This window comes from Henckelia pumila, chromosome 1, assembly GCF_033568475.1.
Source record: "Henckelia pumila isolate YLH828 chromosome 1, ASM3356847v2, whole genome shotgun sequence".
In the NCBI taxonomy this organism is placed as follows: domain Eukaryota; kingdom Viridiplantae; phylum Streptophyta; class Magnoliopsida; order Lamiales; family Gesneriaceae; genus Henckelia; species Henckelia pumila.
The window spans coordinates 94137141-94160197 of NC_133120.1; the positions used below are offsets into that span (position 1 = coordinate 94137141).

The 23057-nt window shown below is 38.9% G+C and overlaps 3 protein-coding genes across 3 annotated transcripts; 2 read left to right on the plus strand and 1 right to left on the minus strand.

Moving 5' to 3' along the window:
* Positions 1-8501: 8501 nt before the first annotated feature.
* Positions 8502-10112, minus strand: LOC140869140 (uncharacterized). The gene has a single exon (XM_073272950.1). The coding sequence runs from the start codon at positions 10110-10112 to the stop codon at positions 8502-8504; it is 1611 nt and encodes a 536-aa protein (XP_073129051.1).
* Positions 10113-12589: 2477 nt separating this feature from the next.
* Positions 12590-14896, plus strand: LOC140889289 (jasmonate ZIM domain-containing protein 1-like). Its single transcript, XM_073297008.1, has 5 exons — positions 12590-13079; positions 13381-13543; positions 13664-14070; positions 14189-14246; positions 14582-14896. The coding sequence occupies exons 1-5, from the start codon at positions 12911-12913 to the stop codon at positions 14670-14672; spliced, it is 888 nt and encodes a 295-aa protein (XP_073153109.1). The 5' UTR covers positions 12590-12910; the 3' UTR covers positions 14673-14896.
* A 2223-nt stretch (positions 14897-17119) lies between these two features.
* On the plus strand, positions 17120-21609 carry LOC140874500 (oligouridylate-binding protein 1C-like). Its single transcript, XM_073277793.1, has 12 exons — positions 17120-17444; positions 17989-18050; positions 18424-18526; positions 18628-18704; positions 18776-18837; positions 18941-19028; positions 19231-19306; positions 19389-19419; positions 19542-19661; positions 19814-19899; positions 20281-20457; positions 21052-21609. Exons 1-12 carry the CDS (start codon positions 17340-17342, stop codon positions 21331-21333), a joined length of 1269 nt encoding a protein of 422 aa, XP_073133894.1. The 5' UTR covers positions 17120-17339; the 3' UTR covers positions 21334-21609.
* The last annotated feature ends 1448 nt before the right edge of the window (positions 21610-23057 follow it).

A 23057-nucleotide genomic window follows, 5' to 3' on the forward strand; every position in this document is an offset into this window, starting at 1 on the left:
CAATAGACACTGGTATGCCATGCAATCTAACAATCTCTCTGATGTAAAGCTCTGCATACTGTGTCAAAGTATAAGTAGTCTTCACCGGCAAGAAATGAGCTGACTTGGTGAGTCTATCCACAATCACCCAAATCGCTGTGCAACCTCTTGCGCTCCTCGGTAAGCCAACCACAAAGTCCATCGTAATATTCTCCCATTTCCATTTCGGAATAGGAAGAGGTCTAAGAAGTCCTGCTGGACGCTGATGCTCTGCCTTGACTTGCTGACAAGTCAAGCACTCTGACACCACTCTCCCGATGTCACTCTTCATCCCGGGCCACCAATACAATAGCTGCAAGTCTTTGTACATCTTCGTACTTCCGGGGTGAATGGAGTACGGAGATGTGTGAGCCTCTGCCAAAATCTCAGCTCTCAACTGATCGACGTTCGGTACCCACATCCTACCACGGTACTGAACGATACCATCCTCCACTGTATACAAGAGGTTACCTCTAGCCTCATCTCTCTGTCTCCATCGCTGCAACTCCTCATCAGTAGACTGTCCCTCTCTAATCCGAGCTCTCAGAACTGGCTGCACCGTCAACACTGACAAGATCGGTGCATGGCCACTCGGATAACACTCCAAGCCAAATCTCTGAATCTCACTCTGTAGTGGTAACTGTACAGTCAAACATGATACCACTGACGACTTCCGACTCAACGCATCGGCCACTACATTAGCTTTACCCGGATGGTAGCTAATGTCACAGTCATAGTCCTTCACCAACTCCAACCATCTGCGCTGTCTCATGTTCAACTCCTTCTGTGTGAAGAAGTACTTGAGACTCTTGTGGTCTGTGAAAATCTTGCACTTCTCTCCATACAGATAGTGCCTCCAGATTTTCAAAGCGAAAACCACTGCTGCTAACTCCAAGTCATGCGTCGGATAATTCTGCTCATGAATCTTCAGCTGTCTCGACGCATACGCAATAACCTTACCACACTGCATAAGCACTGCGCCTAAACCTAGTTTAGACGCGTCGGCGTACACCACTAACTCCTCGTGTGGTACTGACATCGCTAACACTGGTGCAGTAGTGAGTGCTTCCTTCAGCCGATCGAAGCTCCTCTGACAGTCTGAACTCCAGATAAACTTCGCATTCTTCTTGGTCAAGGAAGTCAAGGGTACTGCAATAGAGGAAAAACCCTTGATGAACTTCCTATAATATCCTGCCAAACCCAAGAAACTGCGAATCTCTGAAGCATTCTTCGGAATACCCCAATTCTGCACTGCCTCAACCTTAGACTGATCAACTGCAATCCCATCTCTCGAAATAATGTGGCCAAGAAATGCCACCTGCTCAAGCCAAAACTCGCACTTGCTAAACTTGGCATACAACCGATGCTCCCTCAAAGTCTGCAAGGCCGTCTGAAGATGTTGTCTATGCTCCTCGATGCTCCTAGAATAGATCAAAATATCATCAATAAAGACTATGATGAACTGATCTAGATATGGCTGAAAGACTCGGTTCATGAGATCCATGAAAACCGCTGGAGCATTGGTCATCCCAAAAGGCATCACTAAGAACTCGTAATGCCCATATCGTGTCCTGAAAGCAGTCTTGGACACATCTGCATCTCTAACGCGCAACTGATGATAACCAGATCGCAGGTCGATCTTGGAGAACACCGAAGCTCCCTGCAACTGGTCAAATAAATCCTCTATCCTCGGCAGTGGATACTTGTTCTTCACTGTGACCCTGTTGAGCTCTCGATAATCGATGCACAGTCTCATACTGCCATCCTTCTTCTTCACAAATAACACCGGAGCTCCCCACGGAGAAAAGCTAGGACGAACAAAGCCTTTCTCTAACAACTCCTGAATCTGCTCCTTCAACTCTTTCATCTCGGTAGGAGCAAGTCTGTACGGTGACTTAGAGATAGGCACGGTGTCTGGCACTAAGTCGATGCCGAACTCCACATCTCTCACTGGTGGAATTCCTGCAACATCCTCCGAAAAGACATCCGGAAAGTCACGAACCACCTCTATCTCTGATAATGCTCTGCTAGATGGCTCTGAAGTCGTGACAATACTCGCTAGAAACCCCTGGCAACCCCGTCTCAACAACTTCCTCGCCTGAATAAAAGATATCACCTGAGGAATATCACTGCTCTGAGATGCATGAAAAGTGAACGGGTCGCCCACTGCAGGTCTCACTGACACTGATCTCCGACGAAAATCAATCGAAGCTCCATTGACTGTCAACCAGTCCATACCCAAAATAAGATCAAAACCACTCAAAGGCAAAACTACTACATCTGCTCGAATGGAGTGTCCCTGCAGCTCTAACTCCAGTCCTCGAATAACCTTCGAGGTAGAAATAATCTGCCCTGACGGCATAGTAACATCATACCCACTGTCACTACTCTCAGGTGTGATGCCTACCCGCCTGATAAACTCCAGGGAGATAAACGAATGCGTAGCCCCTGAATCTAACAACGCAAACGTGGGGTTGCCTCCAACTAAAATTCTCCCTGCACGCAGAAAATTCCCAACAGTTTCATACCACTACTAAATTTTTCCCCAACGAGTCACTACAAATTCTTAATTCTAATCACAAGTAAAACATGCTTCCTATTCTAACATGCAGTTAAATAACCCAAATAACAATAATTCCAAATTAAAGACTAAATTTTTAACCAAAGGAAAATTATTAAAATGCTAGGGATAAGATATACCGGTGATCAAGGAGGTGTCTGGATCTACCTTCTCTGCCTGCATCACAAACACCCTACCAGCGGTGTTCTTCTTCCTCGGGCAGTTAGCTATCTGATGCCCTGGCTCCCGACAATGGTAGCACACTCCCGCTCCCAAAAGACAAGGTCCCGAATGCATCTTCTGGCACTTCGGGCAAGTAGGATAAGCTATGGCATTAGGGGTCCCGCCCCTCTGCTGCTGCGGCCTCTGCTGCTGTGGCCTCTGCTGCTGATTCGGGCCCTTAGCCGGCCCTGTATACTGCTCTTCGCAGGAGGCTGCGAAGATGGTCGCTGGTACCCAGCCTGAAACTGCCTCTTCCCCTGCTGCTCCCTCTGGATCTCTCTCCGACCCTCCTCGGAACGCAAGGCTCTACTGACTGCAGACTCATAAGTAAGGACGTCTGCCATACGAACATCATGCCTGATATCAGCCTTCAGGCCCTCCACAAACTGTCTCAACTTCTCCTGCGGACTATCAACAATCAAGGGCACAAAGTGACAGCCCCTCTCGAACAGCCTCACATACTCAACCACGGCCTTGTCCCCCTGACGGAGACTCATAAACTCACGGATCATGCGACTGCGCACATCCTCAGTAAAGTACTTGGCGTAGAAGATACGCCTAAACTCTGCCCAGGTCAGTGTAGGAAGGTGAACTCCCCTGGCTGCACCCTCCCACCAGAGCGCTGCATCACCCCGCAGCATGTACGTCGCACAGTTCACCCTGTCGGTGTCTGTGATCCCCATATAAGCAAAGATGGACTCCAGAGAGCGAATCCATCCCTCCGCCACCAAAGGATCGGTGGTACCAACAAACTCCTTGGGTCCCTTCTTCTGGAACCTCTCAGCAACGTCCTCCTCGTGGGACAACCTGGGACGAGTAGCCTGCTGCTCTAACAGAGAAGTAATCCCTGCCATCATATTTGCATTGGCCTGCTCCAATGCTGCAATAGGGTTCTGCGGAGGTGGAGGTGGAGGTGGAGGTCCCCCACGTCTGTTAACTGGTCTCGGAGGCGTTCTGCACCACCACATATTTCTTTACGTAAATCGCCATGCATAACTAAGTTGTTTAAAAGTAATGCTAACTTAAATCCAAAGAATTAAATCATACTATAAACACTTAAAACTTACAGACCGGTAGCGTGGACTTCTGAGCTCGCATAGCAGTAATGACCCCTCCGAGGACCGTGCTCTGATACCAACTGAAACGACCATAACTCTATAATTAATAAATAAATATGCGGAATTTTTTTATTTTTTTTATTTACTTACTAAATAAAATATGTACATATATACCCATACATATATGCACAGAATAAAAAGATTTAAAATAAATAAATAACTAAATAAACAAATAAATACTTAAATAAAAATGCATTCTTTAAAATAAAATAAATATCTGAGTCGAATATTTAATTAAAAATACTGCATAAATAAAATGTTTAAAATTTGCATGCACTAACAATATTTCATAAAAATATTCAAAATTCCCAACCACTGAAAAATAATATAAAATGTAGCATGCTGACATAAATAAACATGCACGTGACTCAGACATCTATCACGGTCACGGGGTCACTGCATGTCTGCTCATACATCCTCGCCTCCGGTGGGTACAACATCATCCTCAACGTCCTCACCTGCACCATACCAGTGTAGTGAGCCTAGAGGCCCAACATGCTAACATAACAAGGGTTTGAAAGTAATTTAAAACAATTAAATACTAATACATACATATACATGAATGAACATGCTTAAAAATTACATAACATAACTTAACTTAAATAAACTTAAATAATATAATACATAACAATGTTGAGCAAATTAATTTTCTAACATAGCATGGTTGTATCCATAGTGTAACCTTAAATCATACATTAAATACTGATCAGCGTGGAAACCAACGTACGTGGCCGGTGACGAATCACCTCTTAAATTGGCAGTAAACTGCCCTTCAATCATATGGGGACGAATCCCCCTTAAATTGTCACACTACTTTAACTTCCAACATAAAATATTTTCTTGCTCAACCTTAAACATTAAATCATGCATAAAATATTATTTCATGAATGCATGTACTTGAATAAAATGTGTGTCCTTCATATATATTTAATTTAATTTCTTACTAACATATAAATATTAAAATAACTTCAATGCATAAAAATAATTAAATATATAATCAGGACACATGCAAATTTTCTCATGGATGGTCTTGGACTGCTGGCCCTAACACTCAAGCCCATTTACTTAAATCTGGCCCATTAACACTGAGACTGGCCCGATAACATACTTAAGCCCAATAAAATTATTTTAAGCCCAATTAAATTAATTCAAAGCCCATAAAACATTCTAGGCCCAATAACAACTTAAACTGGCCCAATGGGCCCAAAAGCCCAAAGACTGGCCCAATAACTTTTATGGGCTAAAAAGCCCATAAAATTAATGGACTAACTTAATTAAAATTTTAAAAGCCCAAATAAAATTATTTTGGGGGTCCAAATAATTTTATTTCAATTTAATTGGCCCAAAAACCCATTAATTCATAAAATATTTTAAAAATAAAAAGACTCGAGCCCGTCCCGTAAAACCCGGACCCGGACCAACCTAACCCGACCCACTAACCTACTGACCCGACCCGAGCCACTCCGACCCGGCCCAGACCACTACCCGACCCAAACCCACCCAGACCACCCAACCCGACACCCCCATATTCTACCCAGCTCCTCCTCGGCCGTGAGCAGCAGGCTTTGCGGCCTGCTGCCGGCCAGCTCCGGCCACCCACCGGCCGGAGCTCTGCCACCCCGACGTGACCCACGCCCGGGCGGTTCCAACGAGCCATACCTTGACCCATCTCGATCCCTACACAGTCCTAGCGAGCGACGCTTCGGAAATCCCGTAAACTTCCGACCTACTGTGCAACCATGGTTTCTCCCGATCGGCCGGCTCTCAACTAAGACTTAGACCGGCCTTGGATTGACCCTACGAATCCTATCACACCTAATGAACACGAGCCAGTAGCCTAGGACCGTCCATGCAAGGAAGAACGTGAGATGAATGAACACAAATCCACATGCTTTAATCCAACAAAACCCATCGAGTTTTTTTTTTCTGAAAAATCTGAGAAAAATACTACTGCTCACGCACACACACATATAATCACTAATATGGCACATTAAATTGGAAAGGAACATGCCTTTGATTTTTTTTTACGAAGATATACGCGTGTACGGGCCTCGGGACGACGGGACGGTGAAGAATCTCCAAGAAAGCTCAAAGGAACACGGCTATGGAGGCTTGTATGTCTGCTGAAACGTGAGGATGGTGGAGGAGGATTCTGATGGTGGCGGCTAGGGGTTTGGGTCGTGGGATTAGGGAGTGATTTTTGGGTAGATGGTTAGGATAATTAAGATATGATTTGATATAATTAAATTTGATAGATAATATACCATAAAATCACAAACTTTTAAACTTTAAAAAAAATACGTACAAATCTGATAATAATTATTAAATCTCGAAATAATCATTTAGGCTATTTATAAAAATTAATAAAAGTCAACAAAAGGACTTATTTTGGCTAAAAATAGGCCACCAAATAAATACCTAAATAAATACTAAACTTTTCTTGGCAAAAAGTCTTAAAATAATATTTTAAGGCTCAAAAACGTATAAAAATATTTTTGGCTAAATATTTTGGTATCTCGTCCGTCCACGGTCCCGTCTACGCGATCAAAACAATTAAAATACTAAAAATCGTAAAATCACTAATTATGGGTTAAATGCTTAAAAATAAATTAAATCATGCACAATTAATTCACATAATTATTTAACTCATGACTCTAAAATTTAAATAATTAAATATCCTAATTATGCATGCGGATTTACGTATTTAAAAATACCGGGTGTTACAATTTGTAACGACCCACTGTATCAAGACGAGTCTTTTCAGCGTGCTTATGTCCTCACTCACACGCACCCTGAAAAACTTTCCAGGGGATCACCCATCCTATAATTGCCTCAAGTCAAGCACGCTTAACTTTGGAGTTCTTATGTGATGAGCTCCCGAAAAGAAGATGCACCTTCTTGATATGAGCAGTACATATGAAATCTTTTAAGCTCTCCTCAACTATGTAGTCCCATACCTACACAGTCTCAGAATCCCCTATCATTCCGGCATGGGATCGGTTCATTCATGTCTCCCTCCGCCTAGAAGCCTACCAGGAGCCGCTCATTGTCCGTGCAACCTCTTGGCACCGGCGATCACTCCCTGCCTCTTCAGCCACGGGCGTCACATGCCCACCAGCTTCCGCTTGGTTCGTCCCCGAACCATACCGTACTAAGAGAGGTCGTCTCTGATACCATTTGTAACGACCCACTGTATCAAGACGAGTCTTTTCAGCGTGCTTATGTCCTCACTCACACGCACCCTGAAAAACTTCCCAGGGGGTCACCCATCCTATAATTGCCCCAAGTCAAGCACGCTTAACTTTGGAGTTCTTATGTGATGAGCTCCCGAAAAGAAGATGCACCTTCTTGATATGAGCAGTACATATGAAATCTTTTAAGCTCTCCTCAACTATGTAGTCCCATACCTACACAGTCTCAGAATCCCCTCTCATTCCGGCACGGGATCGGTTCATTCATGTCTCCCTCCGCCTAGAAGCCTACCAAGAGCCGCTCATTGTCCGTGCAACCTCTTGGCACCGGTGATCACTCCCTGCCTCTTCAGCCACGGGCGTCACAGTTGGTCACCGCCAGATATAAGAACAATTCTTCCCCTTGTATGGGCTTATTCAGCACGGGCAACTGCTGTAAGTAAGCTTTCAAGTCCTGGAAAGCTTTCTCACTTTCATCATCCCATTCGAAATTTTTCGTTTTTCGTAGTGCCTTAAAGAAATGAAGGCTTTTATCTACTGATCTGCTTATAAATCGGGCCAGTGCTGTAATTCTTCCTGTTAATCTCTTTACTTTCTGTATATTCTTGGGGGAGCTCATAGTAATGATGGCTTGGACCTTTTCGGGATTAGCTTCGATTCCCCTTCTTGTAACCATATAACCCAGAAACTTTCCAGCTTGGACTCCGAAAGTACACTTGCTGGGGTTTAGCTTAAGCCGATAGTGCTTTAAAGTTTGAAAAGTTTGAGTTAGGTCGGTAATGAACTGGTCCGCAGTCCGGGTCTTGACCAGGATATCATCTACATAGACCTCGATATTTTTCCCAATTTGCTGCTCGAATACTCTATCCATCAACCTTTGGTATGTAGCCCCTGCGTTTTTGAGTCCAAACGGCATGACCACATAGGAATAGGTTCCTGTTGATGTGACAAAACTGACCTTGTCTTTGTCCTCTTTTGCCAAGGGAATTTGGTGATATCCTTGGTAAGCATCCAAAAAGCTAAGTAATTCATGCCCTGCAGTGGAATCGACAAGCTGGTCTATTCTAGGTAGGGGGTAGCAATCTTTAGGGCATGCTTTATTCAAATCTCGAAAATCTACACACATACGCCATTTTCCCGTAGATTTTGGGACTAAGGCTATGTTAGACAACCAGGTCGGGAAGTGGATTTCTTCAATATGCCCAGCCCTGAGTAGCTCGTCCACCTGCTCCTTTATTACTGCATCTTTTTCAGGACCGAAGTGCCTTTTTTTTTTTGAATAATAGGGCGACATCCCTTTATTACATTGAGCTTGTGCTCTGCAATTTCCCGATGAACCCCTACCAGGTCTGAAACTGACCACGCGAAGACGTCTTTATTTTTTTGCAAGCATTACAGTAGTAGTTGCTTCACCTCTGCTTCAAGGGTACGGGCAATTTTTACCATCCCCGAAGGAGGGGAGATAATTATTTCTTCAATTTCTTCTTCAGCGGTGACAGATGTGTCTTCTATCAAGTTGACTTTTTCTATGCCAGCAAATCCAAGTCTGTCAACATTATCAGTCCTGGCTAGTTTTTGCTCTATTCTGACTTCCTCCACATAACACTTTCGTGCAATAACTTGATCACCTTGCACCTCATCGACCTGATTACCCATTGGGAACTTAATTTTCTGATGCAGAGCTGATGCGACGGCCATGAAAGTGGTCATGGCAGGTCTACCCAGTATAGCGTTATAGGCAGACGGAGCGTCTACTATAATAAAACTCACAATCCTGGTCTTGCGACCGTTGCCTTTCCCAAGAGTTAGGGGCAGATGTACTAACCCCACAGGCCGGATTGCATGACCTGTGAAACCAAAGAGTGATGTGACAACGGGCTCTATTCTATACTGTCCCAGGTCCATTTGATTGATAGCTTCTTGAAATAGAACATTGACAGAACTGCCTGAATCCACAAATATCCGGGCCACATCGTAATTCTCTACCATGGCCCTTATTACCAGTACATCATTATGGTTGTTAGCAACCCCTTTTAAATCTTCCGGCCCAAAATAAAGGGTCGGGCCAATGTTGACAGTTTGATTGTCAATTTCCATATTTACTAATTTTCGGCTGCTAGTTTTTCTAGCTCGATTGGAATCTCCATCAGTAGGGCCTCCTGAAATCATATTGATAATTCCCCGAGCAGGTGGAGCCGGTCTTTGATGAGCTCGGTCATCCCTAGGCTGGTCCTGATTTGGGAGATTGAAATCCTCCTGAGGAGGAGTAGTCCTGGCTCTCTGCCTCGATCTTCCTCGTTGTTTCCTTTTCGGACGGTAACCCTCTTGTCGGATCAAAATATTTTTTATTTCAGAATGTTGTTGTATTATCCTCTCAATCTCCTGATCTAATTGTCGGCAGTCTTCTGTAATATGCCCATATTCATTATGAAAGTGACAATATTTATCTGATTGCCTGTTTCGGGGTCCATTTTCCGTCCACGGAGGCCTTTGTGTGAGTTTTCGATCGTCACAAATTTGTAGGGCTCGAACTTTACTCATGCGTAAAGGAGTGAAAGAGGTGAATTCTCCCAACAATGCAGGTCGGAATGGCTGTCCCATCCCTGAATTATTGTTTGGAACCCTATTGTTCTTTGGACTTTTTGGATGTTCCCTCTTCACAGCGGCCCGCGAAACCTGTATCTCTTCCATGTTGACATATTTTTCAGCTCGGGCAAGTAATTCTTCATATGTTTCTGGAGGCCTCTTTATTAGAGATTTAAGAAAATCTTTTGTATCCAACCCTTGCATGAAGGCACTGATGAGCAGGTCTGGAGTAGCCATGGGTACCTCGAGAGCTAAGGCACTAAACCTGCGGATGTATGCTCTCAAATTTTCATGTTCTCGTTGCTTGGTTGCAAATAGGCTGAAAGTAGTGGTAGGATGCTTTTTGCTGCTAGCAAAGTGATGCAAAAAGGATTTGCTGAAATCCTTGAACTCCTTGATCTCCCCAGGACGTAGCATATTGAACTATTGCTAGGCTGGTCCTATGAGAGTAGTAAGGAAAGACCGGCACTTAATCTGATCAGAATATTTATGCAACAGAGCTGCATTCTCAAAGCGTGCCAAATGGTCTTCGGGATCCTCTTTGCCATCATACTCCCCAACATGAGGCAATTTGAACTGATTGGGGAGGTCGGCATCCAATATCTCCTGAGTAAAAGGAATGTTTCTGGTTGTGGTAGCTAGGTACCCGGCCTGCTTCTTCCTTAACTGCTCCATCTCCTCCTTCAACTTTTTGATCTCCTCGAGGTGGGCATTATGATCGGGGTGCGGAGGGTTGGCCTCATCTCTTTCCGCCAAAGCCCTCTGAACAGCCTGAGTTACTAACTCTCTAAATTTGGGTGATTTCCATTCTGATTAGCCATCGAAACTCTTTTTCTTCAATTTTCCATAGACGACGCCAATTGATGATGTCAAAATTTTACCTCGAGTTCGGTCTGGTAGAATGGATCCTCCAAATTTCCAATGAAGCAGGTCGGGTCGGGACAACCAGTTCTTCACAAACAACAACTAGGTAAAGGGGCGCCGAAAGTGTTTTCGGCGTGACCCCTCCGATGCCTAAGTCAGTGTCTTGAAGGCAGAGGGTATGATTAATGCGAAAACTGAGAAATATGAGTGCGTGAATGTAGAAGTGAGTAATGAATAATACAACCATAACAATACCTGTATTTATAGAAAAAATAGAGTAAGTTACCTAGTCGAATTATAACATGTCCTGTACTGGGACTCTACATCCATTGGACCGCCTTCAAGTTTATCCTCATCTCATAAATATCTCGAGATGGTCAAACTTATCCACAATGCATGTAAGAGAAGTCTATCAATCCCATTAGGGGCCAGCTCTGGTCGGCCCATAAATACCAGCCCAATTTAAGTAAAGCCCTAACAGGTGTAAAACTGGGCTGGACCTTACCTAATGATTATAATTCAATAATTGGGTCAACCCTCATAAACCCATAACGAACGGATTCGGGTTAAAATAATTTCACGGGGTATGAGATTGTATTGTTTAAAAATAAAAATGGATTCAGAACCATTTTAATCTCCCTGATTGAATTCGATCAAATAATATATGTGTAATTTTTGAAAAGAAGCATTCTTAAATATTATTTAAATATTTGTTGATAAAAACATAATATCACATTTCAAGTTCGATGCAAGGAAAATAAATCTCAACTCTACCGTGTCCGATCCGCAATATCCCAACTCTTTAAATCTCCTTAAATTTATCACATTAAAGTACGATGTTCAGAAGACGAAAGGAATATATAGGTTATATATATAATGTTTATTACGAAATTTTTATAAAAGATTTTAAAAATTGTTTAAAAAAAAATATGCGTTTGAACAATTATTTTTATCAAAATAATTTTCAGAACTAAAAACATGTTTAAATAATTATTTTAAAAAACGATCTTATAATTAAAAATATTCAAGAAGTTATTTGAACAATTTTTTTATATATAAAAAATAATTCTCGTTTAACCCGTGTTTTTTTTAAAAAAAAGTTCAAAAACTTTTTAACAAAAAAATTATCTAAAAATATATTTACGTTGTTTTCACCTTTCACTTTTAAGTCCCTAAGGCTGTGTTTGGTTGGAGTATTATTAATTCCGACATAACTTATCATATCCAATCCTGCGTTATTCTTGACATATTATTTATTCATCTCTTAATTATTTATTTTACATCAATCAAATCATTAATTATTTATCTTACATCAATCAAATCATCGAATTCAAATTACTATATTACCCTTATAAATAATATTATTTATATTTTATTTATTATTAAAAAGACAAAATTATAATTTATCAATTTTATATATAATTTAATCAATCAAATCAATAAACTATAATCTATCAATCAAATCAAATATTATATTAACTATCATTTCTAGTTTATTTTTTATTATATTACATTACTTATCCATATATTATCAATCATATCTTCCGAACCAAACTGAGCCTATAACTGTTTTTTAAATTATTTGTCTAAATAGAGCCATAAATATATTTATCACTATATCTTCAAATATGTGTAATATCAAATTATTCTTTTCCTCTCAAAAAAAAAAAAAATTATTCATTTTGTTCTATTTTATTTTTCGCCAAATAATTTATATATCGGGCAAAAAAAGAAAAAATGTAGGGCTGAAATTTTTTTTTGTAATCGTACCTAAACTTTTTTAAAACCCTTGAAAAACATGTGTAATATGATAACATCACTTCATGATTGGAATTGGAAACACGAATACGTACCCAACAAGCATCCATGTAAATAAAATAAATTAAATAAAATAATTTTATTTATTTTATGAATGAAATAATAAACAATGCGAATACGAAACTCGTGTTTTATTTACTCCTCCATTTCTCGTTCATGGGGCGAGTGGACCCAACTCATTCCTTATCCATCTGGCTTTTGCTTCTTCCTCAAAGGCAATTATCACGTGCTAAATCCCCCATTAAGACTTTTACAGTTTTTCCACACACCACGAAAACAAAATCTCACCTTTTCGATTGTTGATCCGATTTATGAGCTCTGGGTTTCGATTGATGTTTGCTATTATTTACGAAATAATGTAGATTCATCTCGCCCAACCTTTTTTGGCTGATTAGTTTGAGTTTTTATGTATTTCAGTATAGATTCAAGAAAAAAGGAAAGTGTGTACCAGAATCTCATTTGCGCGAAATTTGTGGCTGAGATTTGAAGATCTGGGCTGAACGAATCGAGGGTTGTTTTCGATAGATAGAGGTATGTCGGGATTACAGCAGTTCTCAGACGGTCGGAGGCTCGGGAAGGCGCCGGGAATGTCGAGTTTTATGCAAACTTGCAATCTTTTGAGTCGGTATATTAAGAATAAAGGCAGTCTCAGAGATTTCAACCTCGAGATTGATGGGAAAACTGAAAGCCTCGAATCTATAAGTAAGATTTATCTGTTTTAATTTCCTCGTGTAATTAGTTCCCTTTATATCTTCATTTAATTTCTGTCGATGCTTTTAGAACTGTTAAATCTGACTGCCATATATATTGAGATTTGTTGGGGGAATTGGTAACCTGTAATATTTCTGGGAATTCCTCGTATTCATCATAGATCTGTGGCCGGCAGGATATGGAAGACTTTAGGCTTGTATTAACTTTGCAAATTTTCTAGTTATGAGTTATGGTTCTGAAAAATGTTACCTTTCTTAAATAAATAATCGTTGTTATACTTGTTAACTGACAGTGAAATCCGGATCCGCTCATGCTGCACCAGCTTCTCCAACTGTTAATTTGCTGACCCAAATGGATAAACCAGCGCGACCTTCTGCGGATTCGTTACCTCGTCCCGCACGGCCTGATTCCTCCATCAATTTGCTCGAAGATGCATCAAAGAAAGACATCAAAAGGTTCATCTTTCCTCCTTGAACTGTCACCCTTAACCCCAAGAATCCATTAGACTAGCTTCTTTATAATCTGTGGTCATCAAGCACGGACGAAGTGATATTTGTTTTCATGATTATTTTCAGCCAAGATGCAACAAAGAGTGAATCCAAGACTGCTCAGCTGACCATATTTTACGGCGGTCGTGTCCTGGTGTTTGATGGTTGTCCAGCAGACAAGGCAAAAGAGCTTGTAAATTTTGCCAGCAAAGACAGCCCCCCTACCTCCGGTGGCTTGGTGTATAATATCTTGCATCAAAACCCAATCCACAGCGCTGTAGCGGCTACAGCTCCTAGCTCACGAGATGGAATTCCACCAGTACCCAGTTTTCAGACCGCTGGCTGCATATCGTCGAGTGTTGTTGGCCACGAAAAAGCTGGTGGCAGCTCGTCGAACACCTCTAAGGACATAGCGAACAACGGGAGTGACGACGTGGTGTTGATCTCTGAGACCAAAGCACATGGTTCACCGCAGCCTGAAGTTAATGGATCTGGTAGTTTAAATACAGGAATAGCTAATATACTTTTTTTGGGAAAAAAAATAAGAAGAAGAGATTATAAAGTTTGATTCAAGATATAACTCTAAAACAGTGTGTGGTATTGCTTGTTCAGATTTGCCTATTGCTAGGAGGTCTTCAGTTCATCGGTTCCTTGAGAAGAGGAAAGAAAGGTATCTCTCCCTTTGATGTATTTCAACTTTGTCGAGATGCTTTATTGGTGAAACATATATAAATACAGAGCATATCAATCAACATCTCAAAGAGATCAGTTACTTCAAATAAGGTTTTGAACTCGAAAACAGGCGCGTAAGTCACGAGTCTATCTAGATAGATTCTGAACAGGTTGTTGGAGGTTTCGATCTAGATACTCATAATCACTTTTTTTAAGTATTTGCAAACACTACGGAAGAAACTTGTGTTGGGTTTTTCTATGAACCAATTATGTTATGTTAGTGAACTATGGAAATTTTTAAAGTTTATTTTATCCTTCATATCTGAGGAACAGAGCTGCTGCAAGAGGGCCATACCAAATTCAAGAAAATGCACCCTCTTCTTCTTCCTCCAAAGGAGATGAACAACTGGACCTCAAATTATAGCCTCTGCCTGGCGTTCAAGAATGGGTCTTTATATATTGTTATATGGTAATGAAAATGAATCATATTCATATACTATTAGGATTTACCATTTCTTGTTTTTTATTTTGCTTTAATTTTAATTAATATTTTGTTTAGGTTTGAAGGGTATTTTCGTCTCTTTATGATATAAATTGATGAAATTGTTATTAATATACTTTAATTTATTAAGCTCACTCTATTTTTAATCTCTTTGCCTATGCATGCTAGTGGATACATATGGGTATATGAAGTATTATTTACACAATTCATTAGTAAAATAAGAGATTAGTCTATTTTTATTGGTAATTGTTAAAAAAACGTATAATGTATGTTTTGATGGAGTTAAAATTAGAGAATTTTACATTCTTTGTTTCTGCTAATTGCATAAACGTTTTTTATTTTATTTTTGGTTATATGAACTTATGAAGAATAAAAATAGGTGCTTTAGAATTGAAAATGTTCTATTTAGTTTTCATATATATTGTTTTAAAAATAATTAAATCGACCAAATGGAATATCGTTCATTTTATTTATTTAGCCAGTTTTTCTAAACTCGTCTGAGTTTTAATTCGACCTGTTAATCTATCACGAATCACCTGATGTTTTTTAAAAAAATCACGGCGTCTATAGTCTACTAATATTTGCATATATAATATTTTTAAAGAAAATTTCATGGATATGTATGTACTTTTGTTGTTGAAGAATATTAAGTCTTTTATGAGGCATTTTACGGATCTATATTAGTTAGATGAGTCGATTTGATATATATATGTGCAGTTAAAAGTAATATTTTTGATATAAAAAATAATATTTTTTAATAAATCGAATTGAAAATGTTCTCCTGGTATTATGTTTTCTAAAATATATCCCAACTAATGCTCATATAATTAATTCGTTGATTTAGAGTAAGGGCTTTATCAAAATGTTTTTCTACCACGGGTGATTTTTTTAAAACGTTGTCTGTTTTTCTATCTAAGACTAAAAGTAATATTTGGACGATTAAGTTTTTGTAAGAAATATTTGAATAAGATAAAATCCCGCAACAAAAAAGACATGTTGACTTCAACATCGGTCTTCTTTAATAAAACTAAAAAAACCCATTGGATGACGTGTCTGATTTTGTGGAATATGTGAAAAAGGGTTGAGTAGATGCTACCCGCAGGGTAGTGCCCTGCGGGCTGCGGGTGGCATGGCGCCTCATGATTAGTTAAAATCAGTGGGCCCTACGTGAGATCCACTAATTTTGACCAATCATGGGGTTACATATCACCCGCAGATTAGTGCCCTGCGGGCGGCATGTACTAAACCGTGGAAAAGTTGATTATTTCTATCAACATTTTTCCGAATGAGTCAGTCGAACAGATTTTGCTCGCAGATTAAAAACTAGATACAAATGATTTAGGTAGTGTTTGAGAGAGTTTCTAGGAAGCACTTCTCAACTTTTCCTTCACCAAATTTCGAAATTATGTGAAAGAAAAACTGAGAAGTGCTTCCTAGAATCTCTCCCAAACGCTACCTTAGAGGTGTTCCAAAATCAAGTGCCTAATTTATGACAAGGCCAGTTTTTTTTTTTTTTTTTTTTTTAATTGATGGAGCATAAACTAAAAATCTAAAACACAAAATATTAATATTACATATTTCATATAAACGTGCCTGAGACATTATTTTAAAAAAGTCGTAATTCAAAATTAAATCTTAATATTTTATATCATAATTTTACGAGATAATAAAGCACGAATTTTTTTTATATCTAAATGATATAAAAAAAAATTATATTTGTTTATAAATTCTTTTTTAAATCTGTAATGTAAAATAAAATGATATTTTGGAACCCACACCATCAAAAAAATGTATCAAGATAAAATAATTATTTGGATAATTTATTTTTTAGATAAAAAACCATTGGTAGAATTCAAAAGTTTGAGTCATGAAACCGAGATGGAAAATTATTAATAATAAACTCCAAGTTTGATCTTGACAAAAAAACTTCACAAGCTAAACGAGGAGCAACATGATTTGTGGATCGTGGCATATGCGTTCATCCAACTTGTCGTGGATTTTAAAGCGGAGGCGCTATTGCGGATGATAAAATTGTAAATATTGAAAAATAGATTGTAGAATACAAATACAACAACGTTGTTAGTAGCATTACAAAAAAGAAAATCAAGCCGATGATATGGAGCTCATATGTCACCAAGATCCCAAATGTGAGGACAAGGTCTCGAGTTTGAAACCTAGTTGTAACAAATATCCCCACCCTTAACTAAAAAAAAAGAAAAAAAAAGAAAATCAAAATATTTCAATTTAAATGTTCTTTTTATGGGCTGTGCGTGGCCCGAACCCCGGCCCTTTTCTCACCTTGGGACCAAGTAAAATCTAATCTAATCTATCTAATGCTATAAATATCCTAAACTCCACTTATATTTCCCCCTTTTCAGTGTCGCCTCTAATTTTCTGTTTTTCTTTCTTTTCTTTTTTTCTTTTTCCTTTCCTTTTTTTTTTCTTCCTTTCGGTTTTTCTTCCTTGTTCGAGGCATTTCCCCCTTTTCCTTCCACACAAACCCTACCCATTTTCGACTCCTTCGTAAAAATTACATAATCGATTGTTCCCAATCGATTATCTCAAACCTTCATTTGAAACCTAACAACGATGCAGAATCAGAGGCTGAAGCAGCAACAGCAACAGGCTTTGATGCAGCAAGCTCTCCTCCAACAGCAGTCTCTGTATCATCCTGGTCTCTTAGCTGCCCCGCAGGTTTTTTGTCTTTTTAATACTCAGATTTGTTATAGTCTCTTAGTTGGAGTGAATCTATGACTGTTTAGCTTTTGTGATCGCGATGGTTTATCGCGCGCGCTCTCTCTCTCTCCCTCTGCTCCGCTTTTGCGATTCTTTGATGCCAGTAATTGTTCAGTCCTTTCTGCAAATTTTAATGAGTAGGTGCCATGCGTCTATGTTGCGTTTTCGAACTGTTTACTTTCCCGTGCTTTTGAGGCTCCCTACTTCTCCTCTAGTTGCCGGGTTGCAATCGAGTTCTTGTTTGGCTGCTTGCTTCTAGTTTGTAGATAATGTTTTATATAGAGGGATCACGAACTGCCCTGTTCTTTTATCTCACAACCAGTCATTTCATCATGGAAGCTTTTGGTTTTCACCTAAATGAATTCTTTTTGGTTCCTTCCTTACATATCTATCTGCAGTTTTTCCCCTTGGGTTGGATGGTGGATATAGCGTAGGCAGCCCCATTAAGATTTTTTTTTCCTTTATTTTTATTTCTTTTTTTCGCATTTAATCATTTTTGCAGATTGAACCAATCCCAAGTGGAAATTTGCCTCCTGGATTTGATCCAAGTACTTGCCGCAGTGTGTGAGTGTTATTAAGATTTGTTTTTTAGTTTTTGTTTTCTGTGGAATGCCATGTTGACGCAAATTTTTTTTAATCACGTATTTTGATATTTTATGAGTCTTTGAAATAATGTAAGATTTTTTTTTTGAGATAGAAATAATGTAAGATTTAAGTGCCTTCTACTTTTTTTGTTTACTATCGCCCTCGCCCATCTTATTTTTCAAACTTTTCTCCCTCCCAACCTGTAACTTTGAATCTTTGTAACTTTTTATTCATTTGATTACTTTGTTAATGCCTGGAAGAGATTCTCATAAATCCATCTGTTTTCTTTGTTTTATTTTGTTTTCTTTTCTTTTTTTTACTTCTAGGTTTTTCATTTTTTGAGAAAATGCAGGTATGTTGGAAATATCCACACACAGGTCACTGAGCCCCTTATCCAAGAAGTTTTTGCTAGTACTGGTCCTGTGGAAGGTTGTAAGCTGATTAGAAAAGACAAGGTACAATTGTTCTCATGTATTCCCTTTCCTACTAATATTGTCACATGTATTTTTGCTCTTAGTTGATGTTGATGTTCATCTTTTTTTTTTGCTTTGTTCAGTCATCCTATGGATTTATTCATTACTTTGATCGTAGATCTGCTGCACTTGCAATAATGAACCTCAACGGAAGGCATCTGTAAGTCAGAATCATTAAATGTGTGACTTTAATATCCTGTTATTTAGAATAAAGTCATTTCTGTGTTTCAGTTTTGGGCAGCCTATCAAAGTCAACTGGGCCTATGCTAGTGGACAGAGGGAGGACACATCAGGTGGGTCTACCGATTAATGTACTATGCTTGTGATGTTTAACTAGTTTAGTGTAATGTCCATTTCTAGTAATTTTTGTCTCATATCTGTTATATTTTTATTTAGGCCATTACAACATTTTTGTTGGTGATCTTAGCCCAGAGGTTACTGATGCCATGTTGTTCGCATGCTTTTCCGTTTACCCGAGTTGTTCGTAAGAATCATCTCTCGACCATGCTTTCTCACATACACTAGTGATTAAAATTTTTTGGGTTCCTTACAAATATGGAGGACCTTCGCAATTTCATTTTCTCCTTTCTTTCCTAATATGCATAGAAGTGTAGTAATTTACGTTTTGCCACATATTGAATATGTGATTTAGTTTTAAATGATTTTGATTACAATGTTGGTCTTAGTGATGCAAGGGTCATGTGGGATCAAAAAACGGGGCGTTCCAGGGGGTTTGGATTTGTGTCTTTCCGCAACCAGCTGGTATGTTTTCACAGCTTACATCTGAATTGTCTTTTTATCCAGAACACCTTTAGATTAATTCAATCCTTTGATTTTCATTCAGGAGGCTCAGAGTGCAATTAATGATCTGACTGGTGAGAATAGTTTGAATTAGTTTCTCTTAATGATTTGTTTATTAGCATAGTTTTTAGTTGCTTTCGTTGCTGAAAAGTTTTTTGGCTTAAGTTATTTACTTCTCTTATATGCGACATCTCAGGAAAATGGCTTGGCAGTAGGCAGATACGTTGCAACTGGGCCACAAAAGGTGCTGGTACCAGTGACGACAAGCAGAGTTCTGATGCAAAAAGTGTTGTGGAGTTGACTAATGGTTCCTCAGGTTTGTGGGTGGATTTGATGAAGAATGGTGATTATTGTCATCTAAATGAAGATCTTATCGTCCATAGCATGCCAAGACTTTTGCTATGTGTGGTTATTGCGATTTTCCTTTTTGGTTTCATATGAATTTAATACCATCATATGCTTTTACAGAAGAGGTCAAAGAGGTTGCTAGTAGTGAGGCTCCCGAGAATAATCCTCTATACACAACTGTGTACGTTGGAAATCTTGCTCCAGAGGTAAAAAGCTCTTCAACACATCATATTGTTCCCCTGCAATTCATACATCTATATTTGAAACAATGAAACATAATTAGGTTTCTGTGGGTGCTTTTCTATTTTTTCCTCGCTAGTGTGTGTTGGTTTTGGTTTCTGGAAAATTTGGACCAAGCGCAAAACAGAAATGGTAAATAGGTTTTTTTTACGTCAAATATTCATTAAAAATATTACACTGACTCAGTGGTGACCTAGAAATCTTAGAAGTCAGGTGGATCTCAAAGTGAACTTTTTCTGTTCTTTAAAATGCTTTTGCAACCATATTCTTTTTAGTTTATTCTCAATGTTCTTTTGTTGTGTATACCGAATGAAATCCAAAAACGTTCTTTGCTTCTATTCTTACAGGTGACCCAGGTTGACCTTCATCGCCATTTCCATGCACTTGGTGCTGGATCAATTGAGGAAGTTCGAGTTCAGCGTGATAAGGGATTTGGTTTTGTGAGGTACAGCACCCATGCAGAGGCCGCTATGGCTATTTCAATTGGAAATACTCAGTCATTTCTCTGCGGGAAGCAAATTAAGGTCTGGTGTTTCGCATTTTTGTATTTGACCAGCTAATTTAATTTGAACAAAAGGACATGTTCAGCCAAAAAAATTCTGGATCTCATTACTGATATACCACGGCTTTCACGGTGTAATGAATTGCATTAGTGTGCCAATATAAAGATGGTGCACACGATGATTTCTGGCAGCCATATCAACAGAATTACTTAATAATTACTACGTAAATGAAGAGCATCTTTGCAAGAGCTGTAATGTGGAAAGAATTAATTTTCTTTTTTCCCCAAAATCCGGTAAAATATTCATTGTAAATACCCACCCAGCAAACTGCATTTAAAGATGAAATAACTTATTTCATAAAAATTAACTTTTTATTTTCACTGTTTAGAGATTGAAATTCTTTTACATGAAGATTTGTGTTCTCTATTGCTCCGTCCTTTTAAAGATTGAACCAAATGATTTGAGATTTCCCAACGAATTACACACTCAAATGGATGCAGATCTTTGTTTCTTAGTTTTATCACTCTCTTAAATGTGTAAGATGGGTGTATGTCTACATTTCCATTTTTCTAGCTTGACCCTAATATTATTGAGTTTTGTGGAATGCTTCTGCAGTGCTCGTGGGGTAACAAACCAACTCCACCTGGAACGAGCTCAAACCCGCTCCCGCCACCAGCCCCTGCACTCCTACCAGGCCTTTCTGCAGCAGACCTTCTAGCTTACGAACGACAGCTTGCTATGAGCAAGATGGGCGGCGTTCACACCCTCATGCACCCTCAAGGCCAACACCCTATGAAACAGGCATCAATGGGTATGGGTGCTGGTGCGAGCCAAGCCATTTACGATGGGGGTTTTGGGAACGTGGCTGCTGCACAGCAGCTCATGTACTACCAGTAATTCATCAAGATCTGATATTTGGAACATACCCTCCGTGTGCGCCCTGGGCATGTTAGAGTTTTCAACTTTTTAGGATGCTTTATTATATTTTTGTTTTCGGTTGGATTCCCAACGGCAGACGTGTGTAATGCTTATTTTATGTATCTGTGTACTTCGATGTGTGCTGTTCTTCTTTCGTGTGGGAATGGTTAGTGTCTTCTCTGAGGAATACTATGGGTTTTTTTTTTAGGTACTTTGCGAATGATAATTGTATTACACTATAATCTGTTCGGCTCAGATTTCCCGTGTAACAGTGTAGGAAGTAAAATTATTAGTGTCTTCTCTAAGGCATGTGATGGATCCTTACTTAAAAAACAAGATTATCACGTGTTTGTGCGGATGAAATAGTCCTAACGCATTTACACTATGATATCACCATCCTTCAAAGTTCAAGCCATTGCATTTGCATGTTTTCTAAAAAAAGTAATAAAAACTGATTGCATATAAAATCTCGTGTTTCAAGAATGAGGCATACAATCATGAGATAATTAAATAATAATAATTACTTTTTTTTTTAATGAACGAAGAACTACACCGGGCATTTTCGGGTCATTACAATAAATCGAAATGCAAGCTAACAAAGCCACGAAGGCATAACATCATAGTTTGAATACATACAACGTAAAACCAAAATCTTAATGCACCGAACCATGTCTTCAACGTCCGGAGTTTCATCTTCAAAGCATGTTCTATTACGTGCACTCCAAACTTAATATATACAAGCCGTCAAACCCATCACTCTTAAGCGGGTCACGGCACCCCTATAGGCTCCTCGAAATGCTTTCAAAATCGTAGCAGGTGATCTCATACACTTCATCATGTAAAGCCAATCTCTGATGCGATCCCAAACACTGCATGAGACGCGGCACTGAAAGAACAAGTGTCCAATAGACTCATCACAATCCTTACAAAGTCCACAACTATGATCTTCCACAAAGCCAATTCTATCACGGGTAAGTAATTTCCTGTGAGCAAAGAGCCAAAGTATAACTCTATGTTTCGGAAGAATATACGACTTCCAAACTAGAGGTTTCCATGGCCAAACATCCCGATTCTCCGAGAAGAAATCATACGCCTTCCTTAAACCGACATTACCCTCAAACCAATTCTCTAACCCACGAGAAGCTAACTAAACCGTCCCCATACGATTCACCATAACATCCCGAATAGACAACAAATTCTTGATCAAAGTTGACTCTTCCTTGTGCCATCTCCAATTCCACACATCTCCAAACACTCGATACTTATAATTCACCCATTTAATCCACAAAGTGCCTTGGCAAGTAAGGCTCGATTCCATAGCGAAAGGTAGGGGTGTTCAAACTTCGGATAAAACCGAAAAAACCGGAAAAACCAAACACCGAACCGAACCGAACCAAAAACCGAAATTTAAAATTCGAATATAAATGTAAAACCGAAATTTATTTGGTTCGGTTTCGGATTATATATCTCAAAACCGAACCGACCGAAAAAACCAAAATTTTATTAAATTAATAATTTTATTTATATAATTTTTTGTATTATATATTTTTTGAGATGATACCTAGTGAATAAATAATCATTTTTAATAATTTTTAGTTGATTGTTGTTTATTTAAGTCATTTAAACTTTGAATTTAAATATTTTACAAAAAAAATCATTTAAAAGATAACATATTATATTTTAAAATATATTTATAATATTAA

Bases quoted from the DNA above. Each gene is read 5' to 3' on its own strand.
- LOC140889289 (XM_073297008.1), top strand. From the start codon at position 12,911: ATGTCGGGATTACAGCAGTTCTCAGACGGTCGGAGGCTCGGGAAGGCG. The intron at 13,080-13,380 runs GTAAGATTTATC...GTTAACTGACAG, and splicing joins TGAAAGCCTCGAATCTATAA to TGAAATCCGGATCCGCTCAT. The intron at 13,544-13,663 runs GTTCATCTTTCC...GATTATTTTCAG, and splicing joins TCAAAGAAAGACATCAAAAG to CCAAGATGCAACAAAGAGTG.
- LOC140869140 (XM_073272950.1), bottom strand. From the start codon at position 10,112: ATGCTACGTCCTGGGGAGATCAAGGAGTTCAAGGATTTCAGCAAATCC.
- LOC140874500 (XM_073277793.1), top strand. From the start codon at position 17,340: ATGCAGAATCAGAGGCTGAAGCAGCAACAGCAACAGGCTTTGATGCAG. The intron at 19,307-19,388 runs GTATGTTTTCAC...ATTTTCATTCAG, and splicing joins TGTCTTTCCGCAACCAGCTG to GAGGCTCAGAGTGCAATTAA. The intron at 20,458-21,051 runs GTCTGGTGTTTC...ATGCTTCTGCAG, and splicing joins TCTGCGGGAAGCAAATTAAG to TGCTCGTGGGGTAACAAACC.